The sequence below is a fragment of the Emys orbicularis genome, chromosome 11, assembly GCF_028017835.1.
Source record: "Emys orbicularis isolate rEmyOrb1 chromosome 11, rEmyOrb1.hap1, whole genome shotgun sequence".
NCBI classification, from domain to species: Eukaryota; Metazoa; Chordata; order Testudines; family Emydidae; genus Emys; species Emys orbicularis.
Genome location: NC_088693.1, coordinates 42,021,701 through 42,043,391, shown reverse-complemented (window position 1 = coordinate 42,043,391; position 21,691 = coordinate 42,021,701). Strand labels below are relative to the sequence as shown.

At 37.1% G+C, this 21,691-nt stretch overlaps 1 protein-coding gene across 4 annotated transcripts in view; it reads left to right on the top strand.

Moving 5' to 3' along the window:
- The window catches only part of ATF2 (activating transcription factor 2), an 84,797-nt gene that overhangs the window by 34,451 nt on the left and 28,655 nt on the right, over positions 1-21,691 (top strand). For 3 of the 4 annotated variants that reach the window (XM_065413078.1, XM_065413077.1, XM_065413080.1), the window contains exons 7-11: positions 1,264-1,382; positions 4,161-4,289; positions 7,393-7,571; positions 7,951-8,065; positions 8,483-8,569. In XM_065413078.1, the coding sequence (XP_065269150.1) occupies positions 1,264-1,382; positions 4,161-4,289; positions 7,393-7,571; positions 7,951-8,065; positions 8,483-8,569 (629 nt within the window). The remainder of the gene's footprint in view (positions 1-1,263; positions 1,383-4,160; positions 4,290-7,392; positions 7,572-7,950; positions 8,066-8,482; positions 8,570-21,691) is intronic. The other variant, XM_065413079.1, reaches the window with a different exon arrangement.

The following is a 21,691-nucleotide window of genomic DNA, read 5'->3' as shown; positions in this document are numbered from 1 at the left end:
AGCTTCTTTCTTAAAATGATCCTCTCTGCTAATCCAGGCACTTAAGAGTTGTTCCTTCAGCCAACAGATGGAGACAGAACTCAGACTTTTGATTACATCTTCCCCTGTATCTATACCATGAGGGACTGGTCTACAAACCTCAGTTGTGTCTCTCCAGCAGGTGGAGCAACAGTACCACTTCTGGCTGGCCTGAATGAAAGAGGAAAAGAAGCGTGCCTTGGAGGCCTAGGAAACTTTTTGGCCACATGCCATATCTCCCTTTCCAATCTTATCCCTGGGGTTTTGAATGAGAGAGTCTTCCTAATTACCAAAACTACAAGTGAATGCCACCTTCCAAAAGTTAACAGTTATTAATGTAAATACCATATTTTTATCTGATTTTCTTTATGTATGTAACCATTCACGCCTCCATTGTAGCCTGCTACTTATAAGTGTGTATATGAAAGTGGAAAGTGACAAGGTAAGAGAAAACTCCACTCAACAGAAGAGAAGTCTAATCAAAGGCTTCCCTCTGATAGCAATCTCTGCTGACCCACTGGTGTGTATTGTTGGGTTTTACACCTATTAATTTGTACCAGGGCATAGCAAAGTGTGCCCTCATCAAAGTGGGAACTAGCATTCGTCCATATTGTTTGTTTATAGTGTATTATTAAAATAACGTTAAAAATCCAAGAAAATTGGCCCATGTATCTGATGTGTCTATTTTTAATCATTTAAATATTTTCAGATCTAACTACTCTCTCCAAAATAGGTGGAAGCAAAACCCACATTATGAAATAACTGACAGCTAAGTTGTTTAATAAACAATTTTAAGAAAAGCTAGCACAGAAATATTCCAAAATGCCCAAAATATTATTTTTACACACACAGTAAAAATATATAAAGTATTTTGAATTAAATTGCCAGAAAGTTTTGAAGAGTTATATGCCTGCTTTAATTGAAAAATGATTTAAAACAAATGAATTTGTAACCTTAGCAATAGTGGTTTTAGGTAGAATGGGCTGCAAGTCTTTATAATTAAAGGGAAAAGTTGCATCTTAAATTTGTTTTTAAATAATATTAAAGAAGAGCCCTTAAACTGTAGCACAAACTTTATTTTAACAAGGTGGTGGTTTGCTTTAGTGTTAACTTTAGGATAAATAACCAAAGTAATTAAAACTTGGGCATTGGTGGTATTTTCATATTTTTATTTTGAAGATCGTAAGAACATGTTCTTACTAAATGGTATTTTGGAAAAAAATGTTTAATTTCATTTCATTTCAGATCAGACACCAACACCAACTAGATTCTTGAAGAACTGTGAAGAAGTGGGTTTGTTCAATGAATTAGCAAGTCCTTTTGAAAATGAATTCAAAAAGGCTTCAGAAGATGACATTAAAAAAGTATGTTGGCAATATTGGGCTTAGAAGTTACTGTATACAATATTTTTGTTTTGGTCTGGAAGTATTTAGTGTACTGAGAGATTTGTTTGTTTTGATAAAGCAGAGGAACCGTGTTATACTGGGATGTATGCTTTAAAAAAATCAATGTTCTCATTATTTTGTTTTTCAACTTTGAAATGCATCAGTCATCAACATAGAAGTGTAGGTATATGTTGTATGGAGAAAATACAAATTTAGGCCCCAATCCTGCAAAGACTAACACACCTGTTTGTTTCGTTTTATACAATGTGGCTTTAATTGGCTTTACTGTTGTCTTTTAATTATTTAAAGGCCCGATCCACAGTTTATTAAAGTGAATGGGCACCTTTCCATTGATTCCAGTGGGCTTTTTATGAGGCCCTAAATGAGTAAATGGTTCTAAAAAGAACCCAGTTCTTACAAAGAGAAAAAATATATAAATAAAAATCAGGCGGAAGGAATAACTCTTATACTTCAATTGTTTTGCAGGTATACAGATTAGACAACACTTTAACAATGTACACATTACTAATATTCAGTTGTTAAAATAATGAGTTAAACAGTGGTAATCAAATTCAGCAACTAAATGTGAAGTATGGTTTGAGAACAGATTTTACTATTTTAACTTCAGTTAAACTGACATTTAAATCTCTTTGACAGACAAATCCCACGTGAAAGACAAATGTTAACAACCAAAACCACCACACTTGTTCTTTATTGTACAAATTGAATTTTTGCGTAAATTTGAATTGAATCCATTCCTAGTGAACTTTATTTAAATACATTTAGATGTGATGTCTTTCATTTTAATTCCTTCCCATTTATAAATGCTTAGGGCCCAAACCTGCAAGCACTTGTCAATGTGAAAAACTTTACTCATATAAATATAGTTATTCAAATGTACAAAGGTATGCAGGATCACATCTTTAGTTTTTTGTCTCTGTGGAGATAGCAGAGGCATTAGGAATATAATAGAACCTTACCGAGCCCTAAAAAAATCTGTCACCTGCCATTTTCTGTGAGCCCAACACAGCTCCAAATGATGACTCCCGCTAATAGATTTCTTGCACCATTATATGTAGCACTATTGAGCCTGTGAGTACTTGCAGGAGGTTTCCAGAGCGCTCACTGTCATCTCAGGAAGCTACAAGGATCAAAGAATTTTTAAAACTTCTTTGCAGTTTCTTCAACACTGCTCTTCATCCTCCCAGCTGACATTCATGTCTTAGGGAGGGATATTGTACTGTGATCTCCCTGAGTGACTCCTAAGGGCAGTGATCAAAGGAGAATGGGGTTAATAGGGAGTATCATGTGGGAGAAGTTATCTAACTGCATTTTCTGGTTTTCAGAGGTTTTAGTTTCTGGCTTTTAACTTCCATGTTCTGGAAGAGTATAGGGAGAAGGGGCACTCCTAAACAATATTCTCTCTTTAATGAAGTTTGGTTGTCTCTTAAAAGAACCAGATAGATTTTTACCTTTCATTATACTCTTTCTCGAGAGAATTATTTTCCTCTAAGGTATTTTGACAGATGGGCTAGTTTGCAATATGAGTCAGTGGCTAAATACTCTGGACTTTCTTTAACCAGTATCAGTGATACTGGTTAAAAGATATTTTTCTTAAAGGAATTCCAGATGTAGTCCTCATGCCTTTAAAAGTTGTTCTGTCAGATTTTAACAATGTGAAGCCATTTGAGCAATTAAATATATTTTTCCCATTCTCTTTTTAAACAATTTTATCTCTTTCAATAATTATTCAATATATTTGTTTGATAACGTTTTGTCCCTTGTAGCTTTTGGAACTTAAGGTTTTGATGTCACACTTGTGATTCTAATCATTTGCTTGGTAACAATAAAATTTAATAAGCATTGCAATGTAACTTCATGATGTGAGTTCAAAATAAAGTAGAAGTTAGGTTGTGATGGAGGGCAGTTATTCAGAACAAATCTGCAATCACACTAAAGAAGACAGAAAATTACTGGGAAAGAAAAATGAGTCTTGTGTGTTTTTTGGGTTTGTTTGTTTTTTTAAGTTTTGCCCTAGGTTGAGATTTCCTCCTTAGGCTTCCATATATTTTGAGACTTAAAGTGCTTTCAAAGTTTAAACTTTATTCTTAGCAATATAATTTAAAATTTTAGTATGTTATGTGGTAAAGTGGTATTTGTGATTTTGAGAGTTCTCCATTACAAGCTACTTATGATTGAATTGAAAATGTAATCAGTTACAGACAAGGAGCCCAATACAGTGTGATTACATGGTCACATAAATGGTCACATAATTGACCTCATTCTCAAGTTGTTAGAATCAGTATGTCCAGCTGTAGCATTCAGAGTATAGAAGAGAGCAGGCCATGCAGAAGCCCAAAGGACTGAAGATAATACAAGGCAGGGACAAGGGGCTTTCTGGAGAATATGGCTATCTTGTGAAGCAGAATACCTTAGGCTCCATTCCCAGCTGTTAACTTCCTAAGGTTTTCAGGAAAGGAACACTTCTCCTACAGAACTTACATGAATTGGCCTGTACTTTGGCTGGCCTGAGGACTTGAAAGGAGAGGAACCAGACATCTGCCCAAGGGACTGAAGGTCATGTAGAAGTGGGAATGAGGGGTAGCTTAATGAGCTGGCTCTGCTTTAGATGGCCTGTGCTCCTTGAGAACAGAGCCTCTACTCCATAGGGCTGATACTTTCCCCAGCTGCTTATTTTGTTTTTACATATTATAATTTGAGTGGCTAACAGGTTTATTTGCATGTTTACTCTTTTAGATGCCTCTAGATCTATCTCCTCTTGCAACACCAATCATAAGAAATAAAACTGAAGAGCCTTCAGTTGTGGAGACAACTCATCAGGATAGTCCTTTACCTCATCCAGAGTCCACTACCAGTGATGAAAAGGTCAGGAACTTATTTTTCTGGATTCAAAACATTTTTATAAAGAACATTCACAGCAATGTATTTAGTTTAGTATATATTTACTAGAACTACTTTGGTGACCTAATTGTTGATTGTACAGTGATGGCAGTCATATTGTAAAAGATTCAAAACCTTCAACCCTTCAGGTAAATTTTGCTTAAAATAAACATTCTTTATTCTTCCCACTGGTCCTCCAACAAATTTAGGAGAGAACAGATTTTTCCTGATATTTCTTCTTCTTGTCTTAGTCTCATCTACATGGGTTCGGCTCTTTGAGTCCTTCTCCATTCCAACCTTATAACTCCAAGCATTCATCTTAACACTAATTTCCACTGTATTCAAGAACTGCTCCTGGCTCTTCCTCAGGGTCCAGCTCTCAGAATCATACAAAAGTGCTGGTCCAATTACCATCTTGTAGATCTTACTTTTCAGTTTGATAGGTATTCTCTTATACAGATCACTTCACTCACTTTTCTTCATTTAGTCCGTGACTTTCCTGTTCTGTTCATAAGAAAAACAACTTTTTAAAAAAAGAGCATCTTTATACATCATAAATAGGGCTGCAGATTTGTCACATCTTTTTTTATCAAAAAATCATGGTGCGATATTGGTAAAGTTAGTAAAAGTCACAGGTTTTTGTGTTGTTGTTGTTGATAAATGCCTTGACAAATGAGGGGGACTGATCACCTGCACCAGCACCGTCCCAGCACCACAACCCTAATCCTGGCCTAGATAATGTGATTGTGACTGTACAGATGACCACATAGTTTACCTTTTTTTGTTTGTTTTGCCAGGATACCATATAAATTCACAAAATATCCATTTTCCTGCTATCAGCCTGACATTTTGCCTGCCTTCTTAGGTTCTGCTTGCTTTTTAGTCCCCCTCTTTCCCAAAGGGGAAACAAATGTGTTTCTTTGCTGGCTATTATACTTCTGGTATTAAAAGGACAGAGTGGGAGGCAGGGAGAAGGGATATCTTTCATGATTCAGTGCATCAAGGATGAGAGTGTGACCTGAGCCACCAGACCTTTTTCTTGCAGCCGAATGGGCAAAGCAGCTGAAGCAGTTGCATTATCTTGGGTAAAGAAGACTTACAGGAGGAATTTGCTGCCATCTGGTGCTTGTAAACTGCTCAGGATCACAGCTCCACTCTTGCAGCACTTATGAGCTCTTCATGGCAGCCACATTCTCCTTCTGCACAGCTCCTAAACTTAATCTGCGCAAGGTTACCCTTTAGGAGATCTACACAGCAGATTTCTTCCGCTGCAGTCCTCCCCTGGTTTCCCACAATGAAATGCTTCACGCCTTTGTTCAAAATCTGGGAGAACTGATGAGCCATGCAACAAATGTAGGTTGTGTTTGGCTCTTTGGTGAGGAGCAAGTTTCAAAGCTAAATGTCTCTTTATTGAAAAAGCCCTGCTGCCAATCCACTCCTATTTAAACTAGAAATGCTCCCAGTTTGACCACTTCTGAATTCAAAAGGCACCATAGAAAGAGAAGCAGTCTTTAGGCAGCTAGGTCCCTAACTATTCAGGGCATTATCAGTCCAAATCTACAACATAAGCTTCATTCAGAAATCAAATGGAAGCCAGTGCAGCCTATAGGGCACAGGTGTAATATGTTCCCTAAGTGAAATACCATTTAATAAGTGGACAGCTGAAATCTGTACTAATTGAAGGTTTTTTTTCATAGTTTTAAAGTGTAGTCCTGAGTACAGCAGCAATCAAATCTGACAAAGGCATAAGTAACTGGAAAGGCCTGCATCCAAAAGGAAAGATAAAAGCCAAGTCCAGATAAAGTGCTCTGCTGCTGCTACCTGCACGTACCTCCAAGAGCAATAGAGGATCTAATAAGGAACAAACAGTGGGCATGCTTCCTCGATCGGTGGAGATAATCTCTTTCTCCAACCCACAAATATCACTTTTATCTGATCTTGATTTGAGTTGCAGCTAACGGGTTTTCATCTTAGCCCTGTCCTGGTTTGGTTAACTGCTCAGCTGCCCTGTCCAGAGAATGCATTTATTATGTGTTTTCATTTTATGGAGTATTTATATTCTATTTCAGTACAATTAAAGGTTATTGAGTTTAGTAATAACAAGCATTACCATATAATTTCCAGTTTGCTGCATCATGCAGTGCTCTCTCATTAATTTTGGTTGGGGGCTAGTTGCCGTGTACAGTAGGTAAAGTTTATAGCACAGTATACAGGGTCCCATGTTAAAGGTAATGCCTTGTTTCATTAACTTCTGTGACGTGCTTTGGGATCTTCAGATGGAAGGTATGTATAGACATGCTAAATGCTTGTTTAATATTTTCGTTGAATCCTAATTGATTGCCATTCTCAGGATTATGACAGTCACATCCTCAGGCAGTTCTGTTACTTGCCTGGTTTACAAGCACAGTGATCTATCTTCTGTGCTCAAATCTTTCTTTAAGATTCAGTCAAGATGTAGGTGAGGGTATTTCTAAGCATCTTGAAAGACTGAAAGAACTGTAGAATCCTGTGAGTATTTTTCACAAGATAGGGTCCTAGTTAAATAAGAGAAATTACTTTTTAAAAGGAGTAACAAATGTACATAGTTTTTTGGTTCTTACTGATTCCAATGGCCCTTTTGTTTCAGCTGTTATATAAACCTAAAAGAAATATTCATTTATATTTCTCTTTGCTGTATGTCAGGGCATACTGAAAAGCTCTGTTTACCAAGAACTGATGCAACCGGTAGCATAATTCTGATTGTCAATTCCTTTCCCCTGTATCTATTGGACTTACTAATATAAACCCTGACAGCATATTGGAGCAGTATGTCTCATAGCTCAGCAAACTGGTCTTGAATTTGTCCTAAAATTGTGATGAACAGATACATTTCTTGATTTTGTTTGTCACAGCCTTAATTATTGAGCCTATATTTTTGGTGAACTTATTCAGTTTTTTAAAACAGCATAATTCATTCCACTCCAGCAGTCTGTAAGTTGGTTAAATGTTACAAAGATTGCTAATTTTTTTTTCTCTGTAATCTATGTTCACTGCATAATCTTTATTGATGGTCTGTAATTTCAATGGTTAATTTTCATTTTTCCCATAGGAAGTGTCACTTCAGCAGACTGCACAGCCTACATCAACAATAGTTCGTCCAGCATCACTGCAGGTTCCTAATGTATTGCTAACAAGTTCTGACTCAAGTGTTATTATTCAGCAGGCAATACCTTCACCAACTTCTAGCACTGTCATTACCCAGGCTCCATCCTCCAACAGGCCAATAGTGTAAGTTATGTGATAGTAAAATATTTTATTACAGATTTCTAAAAAGATTTTGTCTAGTTTACAAAGTACTTTTGATCACTTTTTTTTCTGCAATTTAATAAACAATGCGGCCTCCAGCTCCATATTCTCCAACAGTACAGTGAGTTTACATTATAACTGTGACACAGTTATGTCAAACAGAATTACTGTTAAATGTACAGAACGTGGATATTATTGATATATTGTTAAAATGGCAAATAGTTTAAGCTGCATTAAGTTTGGACAGGGTTACACCAAATTAATAATGTATCAAACTTTGTAATAAGAAACGTAAATATCTTTCAATTCTGCTGTGTATTTGTGTCCTTTTAAAATATTTCCTCCTCTTTGTTTTTCTTAGACCAGTACCAGGTCCTTTCCCTCTGCTGTTACATCTTCCTAATGGACAAACTATGCCTGTTGCTATTCCTGCCTCAATCACAAATTCTAATGTTCATGTCCCTGCTGCAGTTCCAGTAAGTTTACACATGACCTATTATACATTCTTAATTATAAAATAATGCAGACTTGCATAAATGCTGCTTTTTTTTTAATTTCAAACACTGACATTTAAAAAAAGATTTTTGGACTTGATTTACTATGGTGTGATACATATTTTTGGCAACTATTGTAATTTGTGCTCTGAATACTCATTAGAATAGTATATCTTTATCATTCCAAATATTACTTAAATGGTTAGAAATACTTTAATTACTCTGAAAGGGTAAAAAGCTATTGATATACCTTAAGCCTTAGAACTTCGTTTTACAGATTTTGGTAGCTGTTTTGATTCTAGTAGCTGTTTTGATTCTAGTGGGCAATGCAATCATATAATTTGTATTATGCTAGAATACTCAAAGATTGTTTTTCATTTTTACGACTTTCCTGGTCAGCTTGTTAGACCTGTCACCATGGTGCCTAGTATCCCAGGAATCCCAGGGCCCTCCTCCCCACAGCCAGTGCAGTCAGAGGCAAAATTGGTAAGTTAGAATTCCATTGATCTTCAAGAAGGTTAATCTGAAAAAATGTTATGTCATAAATAATTAGGTCTTACTACAGATGTAGTTGTTTGACTTAGTAATTGTTACCGTGCAGTATAAATTTTATTTTCTACGGACCTTGATCTTACAGAAGGCAAGCTCTGTGCTGGAATCTCAATGCTAGAAAATGAGAGCTATCAATGTGTTTTGGTTTTATGGTAATTTCAGATTCTTGTATGATTGTTAGCACCAGGACTAAAACACATTTATGAATTTAGCAGCGCCAGTGAAATGTACTCTGAAGAAGACCAGTTTTTTAACTGTAAGCTCAGTCTCGCTCCTCATGGTGAAGGGTAGGCGTATATGTGGCTTTAGGAGAGGGAGGAGACACAAGCTTAATATCACTTCAGCAGTGAACCTTGCCTGCTAATAGAAGCAAAATTGAAGAACTACAGAGGTAAGCCCATACCAAGATGGTGTGAAGCTTCTTAGCAGAAAAGACTATAGGAATAAAAACCAGGCTTTACCTAACAACACACGTCTTAATATTCCCAGCTGCTTATGGTCTCTTCTTCCAGGCATGTAACCTGATAGGGTTTAGTGACCAGTGTCACTAAAGAGACATTGGTATGATAACCAAAAAGGGTAAAGAAAAGAATCAGTTATATAAATGTACATTAGCAGGATCATAATAATTATAGTTTTAAACTTTAATTAATCACTTCCAATAAAAATGTGTATCTTCTCCAATTTGTTAGCTAGTTGCTTCAATGCTTTTTTATCTAACTTCCATCTGTTCTTGTAAAATGGAATGGGAAATATATGAAAGAAAAATTAAATAAATGTCCCCCCGTGTGCATCCGTAGAAGAGCTCCACAAACTGAATCTGTCTTGTAGATTACGTGCATTTAACTTAGAATAGTATTGCATTATCCCTGACACTCATTTACTTGTATTTAAAAAATTAAGAGGAGAATCAGGAGCAGTAAGTAGATAAAAATATTATTTTTAAATGTGAAGCAGTAGGGAGATTTAGGGGCAATAGCACCCTGCTAGGGCACTTTCATGGCAGCAGCAGGAGCAGGCAGCCCAGTTGCTATAGCTGCAGAAGCCACTTTGAGACTGTATATATAGCTGGCAGGAGGGGATGATGGACCGCATAGAGGGATGAAGCCCTTAAAATCCTTTATTAATGTGGGGAGAAGGCTGGGCAGGCCCTCAGTCAGTGAACTTTCTTTTTGGCCTCCACTCCAAACCCTAGTGTATTCAGTAGTGAGGAAGGGTGCAGGGGTACCCCCAGAGATGGGCAAGGACCCTTTCAACATCAAATATCTGTCTGTGTGAGGTGAGGCTGCTGGACACATAGAAACCCTTTTCCCAAAATGATACAACCACTCTCAGGAGTGCGTTGGCCACCAGTGAACTCTGAGTAGAGCTGCCTGCTACAGTCAGAACTACTCTCCCATCTCTGCTCCCTTTGGTGAGTTGGCTTTTGAAGTGCTGCAAGAGATGGGAGGACAGTACTAAGGGCTTTTTCTCCTCAGTCCCCACTCATCCTTCAGAGGAATTGAAAAAGGAGTCCTTCATTTTCAGAGTCAGGAAAAAAAAATTGTAACTGCCTTCTGAGAAAATGTATTTTTCTTAATTCTGGGAAAAGATTAATATAAAAAATGGGGATCAGATAAGAACAAGAATTCTATTTCCTCACCTGACGTATTCCACAGGATCAAAAGACTCCTATTCACAGAATTTCACTATGTGGAATCTATTAGAACTTCAAAACTAGAGGTCCAAATTATTTTTGTTTAGTTGGGCAAGACATTAGATTCTTAAGAGTAAGAATAAATCATGCAGTAATATGCTTTATGAAGCTTTATTTATGAAAAAATACAAGTGGTAAAAGCTTTTGATTTCACACAGGAAAAAGCAATCACTTACAGAGAAGGCACAAAAATAGCATAAAGAAAAACAAAGATTGTGAGACTTAAAATTTAAGTTTCATTAGTTGTCTCATTAGAATGTAGCTAATATTTGCACTTCAGTGTTTGCTTATCTTCTTTAAATGGGATGGTAAAAGCATACTCACCATATTTCTTCTTTTCTTTCTTGTCTCTATGAATAAGGAATGGGCAGAATATATCAGAATTGTATATATTAGTTGCGCTCTATATAGTGTATATTCACAAAAATAATAGAAATAATTTTTTTAAAGTGTAAAGAAGAAACCTAATATTCACAGAAAAATTTCTCCAACAAAAAATTACATAGGCTAATAGCTAAGAACGATGTAAAGTATTATGAACAGGCAACATGGGTTACCAATTTTTAAAATTCCCATTTGATTTTCAGAATTTAAATCTTTATTTGCAACACCAAATTCTGTGTCTTTCTGGTATATTTCTTGCATGTAAAAATATGTTAAACATGAAACTGCTGCAATGTAACCTGCAATACATTTGAAATTCTGCAAATGTCAGAGTAATTAAATTTACTTTTATCATTGGTGGTGGTCTCTGTTAAACCAACAGAGGGCTTAGAATATTTAATTATATTTGATTAATATTTCCTTGATAAACAAAGTTGATGAAAATACCTTTTTAAAAAATGCTATGCTCCAGTTGTCAATAAAACTTAATAAGCAGGATTAGCTAGATACTATTAATATTGGTTAAATGCTATTTCTAGGCTTATTACATATTTCTCTTAGTATATCACTATGGTTACTAGCTAGAAGACAAGGAAGCAGAATTTTTGAATTCATTTGGAATTTCCTTATTGATATTGTAAGCGACAGCTTAGTCATGTGTAGACGTATTTCATTGCTGTGGATTTTTCTCATATTACACTAGGGGAATGTAACATAAATACATACTATATGTAATTGCTAAGACAACTGGTTGCCCAACTTGCTAAAACAACTGGCTACCTAACGTCAAAACAGTCTGCTGAATACATGACATTCAGTGTGACAATAAATAGGCTGTTGAATTAGGGATGATGCCTTGAAAGTTGGTAAATGTCTTGGAGGGCTGTTATCTATTGTTTGCCTCTAGCTGTCATTGGTTAAACTTTTTTCTTCTATAATGCAAAAACTGAAATTTCTAATCTCTAATACAGTATCTTGCATCTTTTACTGTAAGTTAAATAGAAAAAAATATTATTGTAAGGTACTCTCAGTTGAGACATTCTGACTATTCCAGAAATTCAGGATGAAGTGATTGATGTGGTGGTTGAGGCCCTAACCTCTTCTTTGACAAGACACATGACAACTTGCCCAAGAGGAGGCAACCATGTTCATAGGTTCCTGCAGGGATGACCTAACTTTTTGCCCCTGGGCAAAACTAGCACCATCATTCCGACCAGAGAAACAACTTCTGCCATCCTCAGTAGACCAGGGAGCATAATGAACATTGTAACATTTAAGACACAACAGCAAACTACCCTGATGTGAAGGAAAGATTAGTGAGCGGCCAATACGGTTGCATCAGGAGTTCTTTAATTATCCAGAACTAAAAGGAATCCTACAAAAAGTGGAAACGTGGACAGATTGCTAAGGATGAGTACAAAAGAATAGCATAAGCATGTAGGGACAAAATGAGGCAAAGGCACAAAATGAGTGGCACCTAGCAAGAGACATAAAAGGCAATAAAAAGAGGTTTTATAAATACATTAAGAGCAAGAGAATGATGAAGGAAAGTGTAAATCCACTATTTAGTGAGGGGGACAGATGGTAACATCAAGAAATTCTGAAACATTTAATGCCCATTTTGCTTCAGTTTTACCTAAAAAGGTGAATTGTGACCAGATACTCAACACAATTAATATTTACAAGAAATGGGAAGGGTCACAAGCCAGAATAGGGAAAGAACAGTTTAAAAAATATTTAGGTAAGCTGTATGTTTTCAGGTCTGCAGGGCCTGATGAAATTCACCCTAGGGTACTTAAGAAACTAAGGTCATGTCTATACTTACTAGGGATCAACGTTGCTGTGATCGATGCAACGGAGGTTGATTTAGCGGGTCTAATGAAGACCCGCTAAATCGACCACATAGCACTCTCCGGTCGACTCCAGTACTCCACTGGAATGAGAAGATTAAGGTAAGTCGACAGGAGTGCATCTCCCATCGATGCGGTGCGGTGTACACATCGCAGTAAGTCGACCTAAGCTATGTCAACCCCAGCTACATTATTCACGTAGCTGGAGTAGCATAACTTAAATAGACTTGCTGCAGTAGTGTAGATGAGGCCTAACTGAAGCAATCTCAGAACCATTAGCAGTCATCTTTGAGAACTCATGGAAGATGGGTGAGGTCCCAGAGGACTAGAGAAGGGCGAGCATAGTACATACCTTTAAAAAAGGGAACAAAGAGGGTCTGGGAAATTGTAGACCAGTCAGCCCAACTTTGATACCTGGAAAAATACTGGAACAAATTATTAATCAGTTTGTAAAGCCCTTAGTGGATAATAGGGTGATAGGAATAGCCAACATGGATTTGCCAAGAACAAATCATCCTAGACCAACATAATTTCCTTCTTTGATGGGGTTACTGGCCTAGTGGATGGGGAGAAGCAGTAGCTGTGAGATATTGTGATTTTTAGTAAGATTTTTGACACAGTTGCATATGACATTCTCATAAGCAAACTAGGGATGTGGCCTACGTGAAATTGCTATAAGGTGAGTGCACAACCAGTTGAAAGACCATACTCAGAGTAGTTATCAATGGTTCGCTGTCAAACTGGGAAGATGTATCTAGTGGTGTCTTTTGTATGTATTTAGATGGAATAAATGGGCCCAAAGAGTCAACGATGTTAATATGACAGTATCCAACATTAAAGAGTGTTAAAGAAGGTTTGGGGTCTAGTATACAGATACCACAGCCTACTTAGTGCCATGGCAAACACACCCTTAAAAAATCTTTTTCACCTTTTATTAAAGATACAGAGAGAGAGAAGGAAGGAAAAACTGGTAAAGCATTTGAAATGTAAAGTATTGGGGAAGGCTTTTATTTTAACATCCCTTGTTCTTTTCCCTTTAGCTGGAGAGAGAGTTTTTAGAAGGAAACCCCACTTACTTGACAGTCTATTAGATGGTATTAAAGATGGTAATAACTGTCCTTTTGGGGAAAAGAGAAGTTAGTTGAGAAGGGCTAGAGTTCTCATTGCTGTGAAAGTCCAATCCCATTTCTTAAAAGACAAAACAAAACACACACACAGAAGGGGAAAGAAAAGAACAGCAGATGGAAAATGCAGCTTCTGTCTCTAGTGTTGACTTTCACTTGCAGCCTCACTGCTGGAAAAACAAAGGAACAGCAAACTGTTTTATTAGTCGCTCTAAGGTATGGCAAACTTGTAGCAGCGTTGGGCTGTTTAGGGCATTGCTTTTAGCTGCCTCTTTTCGGTTACAGGCTTACAGCAGTGTTGTAGAATATACAGTCTTGGCCAGCTAAGCCAGATTCTCTTTAAACAGAAGGCAAAAGACAAGAGATAGGAAAGGGAGTGGTGGGTGGTGTGATAGTCTCAAATTCCAGGTGGTATTTGGGATTCAGCTGGAGTTGGTAGAGGTGGCAATGTCATCTAAGTCCCTCTCTTGCCCAGGTCTGGTCAGGACATCTTGGAATCAGGTTGACAAAGGTCCAATGATGGTACAGTAGATCCTGCAGTGCCAGGAGACAGTAAGAGTCAGCCATTGTCACATTAGCCAGCTTTTTCCCTCCACAAGTCTCTTTGAGGACTCCGAAAGGGAGTGATGGGCAGAATAGCCAATCTCCTTATTTTGTCCACCAATTATTCCTAATTTCTAACACACATTTTTGACTAGATGACCTCCTGAGGTCCCTTCCAGCTCTACATTTCTGTGGTTAACAGAAATTACATCCATTTGTTACAAGCTCCCTTGACTTTCCTAATATTCTTCATGGGGAAGGACGACGTGGCTAAGTTGGAGTTGGAGTCAACTTTCAATGTGTGTTAGGCACCTAACTCTCTCAGGTGCTTCTGAAAATCCCACCCTTACTCTGTTTTCCCATCTGTACAGGGGGGAAATAGAAGCTTAGATGGGTGTTGGACGCATAATTTATTATCATTTGACTCTAGTTTAGCATATTTTTTTAGAGTGAGCCAGAGCATAGAACCACTGCATATTTTGATAAATAACTATTTATTTCCTTATGCTTGTATGTAGCAAAGCTTCACGCTCAAAATCATATATAGCACCATTTGTTGTGGTAATCATAAGAGTGAGCTTTACTGAAATAAATGGAAATTTTGTTTTAAACTTCAGTTGTTAAAAATAATGTGTCAGCAAAGATGCTCTTCGATAATAGATATAAGTCATGGTTAAAATTTCATCTTGGCTTTCCTAGAAGACAAAAATCCCACAGTTGTTGGAGATAGGGTACCTAATCTGTCTCACATGCCAAATATAGCCTTCAGTCATGCATTCATCTAAAGAATGTCCTTCTGCCCATTTTTTACCTTTTAACTATGAGTAGCTCCTGAAGTCTCAGTTCAGTTTCTAAATCTGCTCTCTAGTGACATTTCAAAGTCTTACCAGCCTGAAGTTGCCCAATTTAATATTCAGGTTTGCCTGTCATTTGGTTGGTTGAGCTGTATTCCACTTCCACACATGTGTTTGAGTCTCCCTTCAGTGCCTGGATTGCACATCTGTAAATATTTTCTTAGTTACAGCCTTCTTTTGATTTGACTTGAAAGAATGTGTATCTGGTCTTTGAAGATGTATCATTGAGATGTCTGGTGCTAACATTCTGGAAAAAAGTTTAACCTTACAGGATAGTTTTCTTCTGATGTTTTTCCCCTGTGCAATCAAATTTCATACCAGTATAAATTTGACAAAACAAATGTGCAAGCACAACTGCATATTAACTTTGTAAATACATAATTTAAATAGTTGGATTTTTGTTTTGTTTTTTATTTGGTATGGCTGTTGTTTTGATGGAATCCCCAACCTGGGAATGTCAGACTCCTTCAGGGTGGCACAGTCTTGGCTTCTCATGTGAAGGGAGCTGTAAGGCTATTACTGCCAGAGCCCTGTTCAGTCTCCTTTGCTGCTGTTTTCTCTCCTCTAATCTGCGCTATCACTGCCTGTCACCTTATAGGCTGTAAGCAGCCTGTAGGGGGACAGTACACTGTGAACACAATTGCCCTGGGTGGGGAGAAAGAGAAAACACAGGAGCAAGAAAATAAGATAAAGAATGAAAATAAACCAGAAAAAATATATATAGAAGAAAAAAGAACAGGGATTAAAAATTCCTGGAGAGAGAGAAAATAGGAAAATGGTTATCTAGCTTTGGTCGTTTTGTTGCGATGCACTCTCCAGTAAGACTGTGTTAAAAATATACTGTATAAGGAACAATTGAGTGTATGCTTAAATGCTGAAGCATAATGATATGAAGTTAGACAGTAAGATGTATTGCATTTAAGCCCCTGCATACAATATTAAATTTAGGTAGGTGAAACAGTCATTCTAATGTAGTTCTTTTGAGTTGGATGTTCACGTACACAGTGTTAGCTTGAATTACTCTATGCTAGTGTTGTCAAGCACGAGGTGTCAGTTGCTCTTATTCCTTTGAAAATATTTTTTATTGTTTGTTTGCTTTTAATAGGAATGATGATTCATAGATTCCAAGGCCAGAAGGGACCACTGTGATAATCTAGTCTGATCTCCTGTGTAACACAGCCCATAGAACTTCCCTAATGTAATTCCTGGAGCATATGTTTTAGAAAAACATCCCATCTTGATTTAAAAATTGTCGATGATGGTGAATCCACCATGACCCTTGGTAAATTATTCCAATGGTTCAACTTCCAGTGGTCCAGCCACTGGTTCATGTTATACCTTTCTTTGCTATATTGAAGAATCCATTATTAAATATTTGTTCCAATGTAGATACTTACACACTGTAATCAAGTCACCCCTTCACATTCCATCTGTTAAGCTAAATAGATTGAACTCCTTAATTCTGTCACTAGAAGGCATGTTTGCTCATCCTTTAATTTTCCTTGTGGCTCTTCTCTGAACCCTCTCCAACTTATCTGCATCCTTCTTGAATTGTGGGTACCAGAACTGGACACAGTATTTCATCAGTGATTGCACAAGTGCCAAATATAGAGGTAAAATAAACTCTCTATCCTGCTTGAGATTCCTGTTTATGCATCCCAGCATCATATTCATTCTTTTTGTCACAGCATCACATTGGGAGCTCATGTGCAGCTGATTCTAGGAGTCTTGTATGAAGATCAGCTTTACAGATCATGTATGAAGTGTGCCATATGCACAAATTGTGGGTTTTCACACACACAGGCTCAGTGTCCATTGTTATACAGAACTCTCTTAAGATCACACACAAAAGTAAAACCACACATGCAGGTTGATTTTTTTTTTTTTTTTGGGTGGTGTTTTTGAGGTGCCCAGAACACATGCAGGTACAGTAGGCGATGTGGAAAAATATATTATACTGTATTGTAAGGGAGGGCTAAGTTATTTCAGAATTGGGTCTTTGATCTGTTTGAGAGGAAAATCTGAAATTCCAGATATCAGTGTATATAAAAAAAAAGGATGGTTTCCTTCAAGCTCTGTAGCATGTTTGTCATTAACATGCAGTTTGAGGATGCAGACAAAAAACGTTGGGGAAAACATTCTGAGTGAATCATGAAGTTTCCTAAGAAAGTAAATTAAAAATCTTTGTTTAAACAAAGTTCTACTCTGGAGAACCCTTCATACAAAGCCTTTTGTGACAAACTGAGAAATACCTTGAACACAGTGGGTAGCCAGTAGGCTTTCTGCAGGGGGTTTCTACTGAGAGTTGACCGAGGGCAGCTTGGCAAATGTTCAGAAACCTATATTAGCTTGGTTGAGCCCGGCATGGGACCTTGTGTTCAGCAGAATTCTTCTGACCTGCCTCTCTGCATGCCGAGCTAATCAGCAAACACCTAATGAGCCTACTCTAAAGAAACAGACCCTCTCCCAACCTAGTTCATTTTCATACGTTCTCTGGGGGTGGAGAGACAAGACTTCATGAGGACTGATGATGCTGCAAAGACCACAATAATGATAATTAACTTGCTGAATTTAGAAGATTATGCTGTTAATTAGTTGCAAAATAAAGATAAGTAATAGAGCAGCAGATGGTAGGATAACACCCAGGAGAAGGAGGGTTATTACTCTGATGAGCTTTTGTGGCAGATATGAAATATGGATCTGACTTTTTCATAAATTGTTTCTAGAGAATATTATCTAGTTTCTGTGAGCTGTTGATGGAGTGATCTATTCCTACCAAATTTTGACAGATGTGAAAAGGATTTGTTTTCAAGGGTACACATGCACATTAAAATTTCACTAGTAAAGATTTAAATGTTAAACTATTTTAAAATCAGATTTTTATTTTGTGATAATTTAACCTCACTTGAATAAGCATCTAGATTATGATTAGCCATTATTATTTCTTCACATATAATACTATAACTATATAAAGAATAAATCTTTAATATATGTAGAAATGTATCAGATTTTTAAAACTAAAATTCATAATATTTTGGGTGACTACCCCACTATTCAGTTGAAATACGTCGACCCATATGCCACATGCAAGTATTGGAATACTTATCTGGTATTTGGGTTTCTTATATACATCTCTCAATCTCTGCTGTGCCTAAAACAGGGAATTGTTTTGTATTCCTATTTCTGTGGTAAATATCTATTTTGTTTCAACTATATAACAAATTTTCAAATGCGATTTATTTACTTTTAAATGCAAAAAATGTATTTTTAACTGTGTAAACTTAGCATTATATACAAAAATCAAGTTTCCAAAACAATATTAGTGTGGCCATTTGCAAGTCGTGTTTGTCTGATGGTATACATTTCACAGCATAGACTGTAATATTATGTTACACATTTAATTGGGAAAATTTCAGTAGACAATATGCATGTGCACTCTGGCAGAGTTAACGTTGCTATTGGAACCTTACATTTGAATTTCCTTTGATTTTAACTTTGCAAACTTAGTATGAGAGATTTTTGTGTTCAGTTCAATAGAATCATGGCAGTTAGGAGTTTTTAAAAAATGGAGCTGGGTGTATACTGCAAAAAGTTTTCCTGCAAATATTAATATTTTAAAAAGACTTTACTTTGCCTATCTTCTCACCCCTTTGCATTTTCTTTGTTACTGTTCTAGCAAATGGCTGTGCTAGCAGGTTCATTGAACCTACCAACTTTAACCAAATATTACAGCATATTTGCACAGAATTAATTTTTATTTTGTAATGGTTAGCATTCGCATCAGAAACCTGATTTAAAAACTGGAATAGAAACATAACATCTAACTTGTATCTAATTAATAGAGTTCCAATTGTAACTATTTAGTACTTGCAATGAACTGCTTATCAACAAGCTGTAGTTAAAGAAATATTTGAAGTTATTCAGCTGATAATTGAAAATAATTCATTTGAGAAAAATCAGTCTTTGCAGAAAATTTGTGAAGGGAAAATGAGCTGAAATTTGTCATATAACTATTAAATATTTGCCCAGCTCTAGAAATAGAAAAGACTTGTTAGATTATCCAGTCCATTGCCCTGACAGTTTTGGAAACTTTACCATTAAACTACTAGTACTCCAGCTGTACTTTCAGAATGAGGGGGGGAATGGTTCTAATTGGACATTACATTTTAGTAAGGAGAATTGAGTGAACAAAGGATGAACCTTTGCTCTTGCTCTTGTTTGACCGGAGACAGTTGGTGGCAGGGCTTGGAGTTTTTTTGCAAAGCTGTGTTTACAGTAGTAGGAAAATTAACTTATTTTAATGAGAGTTTAGAATTTTGCAAAATATAGAATTAAGTAAAAATTGCCGGCACAGGACTGCAGTTTTCCTCTGTGTTTGGTATTAGAATTGACTTTTTAGTTTCGTAGGAGGTTGGGGCAAGTTACTCCCTTTCTTCCTCAGGCAAATTGTTCCAGCAACCTCCTGTGTCCCTGCCAGAGTGGTCAGGCAAAGCTGGGAAAATGTGCAGTGTAAAAAAAAAAAAAAAAAAAATGTGCAAAGCTTCATTGGCACCACTTTTTAACTATTATGTACAAAAAACCAAAATTAAAATAATGTTAATTTTGCAAAGTGAAGCACTCAAAAGTTAGGAAATGCTATGATAAAGGTTCCCCATGCAACCTTAATTTGATCCTCTTATATGTATTCATTATGAGCTTGGCTAGCCTTACATAAGGTCCTAACAGAGCCAGGGGCAAACTTGAACTCACTGGAGTCTTCGTCTAGTACCATAAACACAAGAGAGCATCCTTCCTGCTCTCTGTAATCATAACACACAGAACTAGTCAAAAGTCAGAATTTCTGTTTTGTGGAAAATTCCAAAATTCTGGAGGGAAAATTCGAATCTGAAATGTCCCGCAAAAGGGAAAATTTCCTCAAAACTTGTTCCAGAATAATCTAAATGTTTCATTTTGGAAAATTTGAGCCCAAGTTGCAAGGCTCCCAGCTCCACAGCAGGGAAGCTGGAAGTCCTGAATCAGGAGCTGAACCGCAGCTAGAGCCAGAAGTTACAGCTCCAAGGGAACCCAGCATGTGGTTGTCAGAAGTTCATAGAACATATGTTTCTGCAAAACATTTCAGATTAGATGATTTGGCATTTTCCAGCAAAAGCCTGCTTCCAAAATTCCTGGACAACTCTAATAAAACATGCACAAGGGGGGTGCATTAAGGTTGTATTTCTTAAGAATATAAGAATGGCTGTATTGGGTCAGACCAAAGGTCCATCCAGCCCAGTATCCTGTCTACCGACCATGGCCAATGCCAGGCGCCCCAGAGGGAGTGTACCTAACAGGTAATGATCAAGTGATCTCTCTCCTGCCATCCATCTCTACCCTCTGACAAACAGAGGCTAAGGACACCATTCCTTACCCATCCTGGCTAATAGCCATTAATGGACTTAACCTCCATGAATTTATCCAGTTCTCTTTTAAATCCTGTTATAGTCCTAGCCTTCACAACCTCCTCAGGCAAGGAGTTCCACAAGTTGACTGTGCGCTGTGTGAAGAAGAACTTCCTTTTATTTGTTTCAGAGTAGCAGCCGTGTTAGTCTGTATCCGCATAAAGAACAGGAGTACTTGTGGCACCTTAGAGACTAACAAATTTATTCGAGCATAAGCTTTCGTGGGCTACAGCCCACTTCTTCGGATGCACCGAAGAAGTGGGCTGTAGCCCACGAAAGCTTATGCTCGAATAAATTTGTTAGTCTCTAAGGTGCCACAAGTACTCCTGTTCTTTTATTTGTTTTAAACCTGCTGCCTATTAATTTCATTTGGTGGCCCCTAGTTCTTATATTATGGGAACAAGTAAATAACTTTTCCTTATTCACTTTCTCCACTTTCTCCATAATTTCTTAAATTATGAGTGAGTGACTTTTGAACTCTTAACATTCTGGTGAGAAGTGTCATAGCTTCTTTAAAAAAACAACTGGAAAAAAATTCTGTCAGGTGAACCCATATTGATCCACTGCATGGGTTATCACCAGGAACCCAAGACTTCAAGAGGGATAGCCTAGACTTCGACCACTTAGTTAAGATTTATGCACACTGTAATAAGAGTGCCAATACAATACTCTAGGTGCCCCTGACATTTTATGTAAGAATACACTTGAATTAAAGCAATAACTAATTGTGATAGTAAGCTGATATTGTCTATGTCGACCAGTCACTGAAGATACTACAGATACAGTGTCAGTGGCTTGCACAACTATTTGCAGAACAGCAGAGGAATGTTGGGAGTTAGGAGTTCTGGATTCTATTCCTAGCTCTGAAGGTGAGTGTAACTAGCCAAGCACCACAGCTAAGCACATAGATTTGGTGTAATTTGTTGTGAAAAGCAACTTATGTGACTTGCTATTTTAGAGGTTTGGGTTCTGTTCTCAACTCTGACAGAAGTGGCTTTGTTCAAGCTGTTACTTTAATTGTAAAATGGATTAAGATCCTTTCCTGCCTCCTAAAGTAGGGGAAGGTATGAGTCCTTGCTTAACAATAATGGCTTGGAAGTTCACAGAATTAACACTGGTCAGCTGAAGAGCTGAGACTGGAACTTCATCTCCTCTTGACTTCCAGCC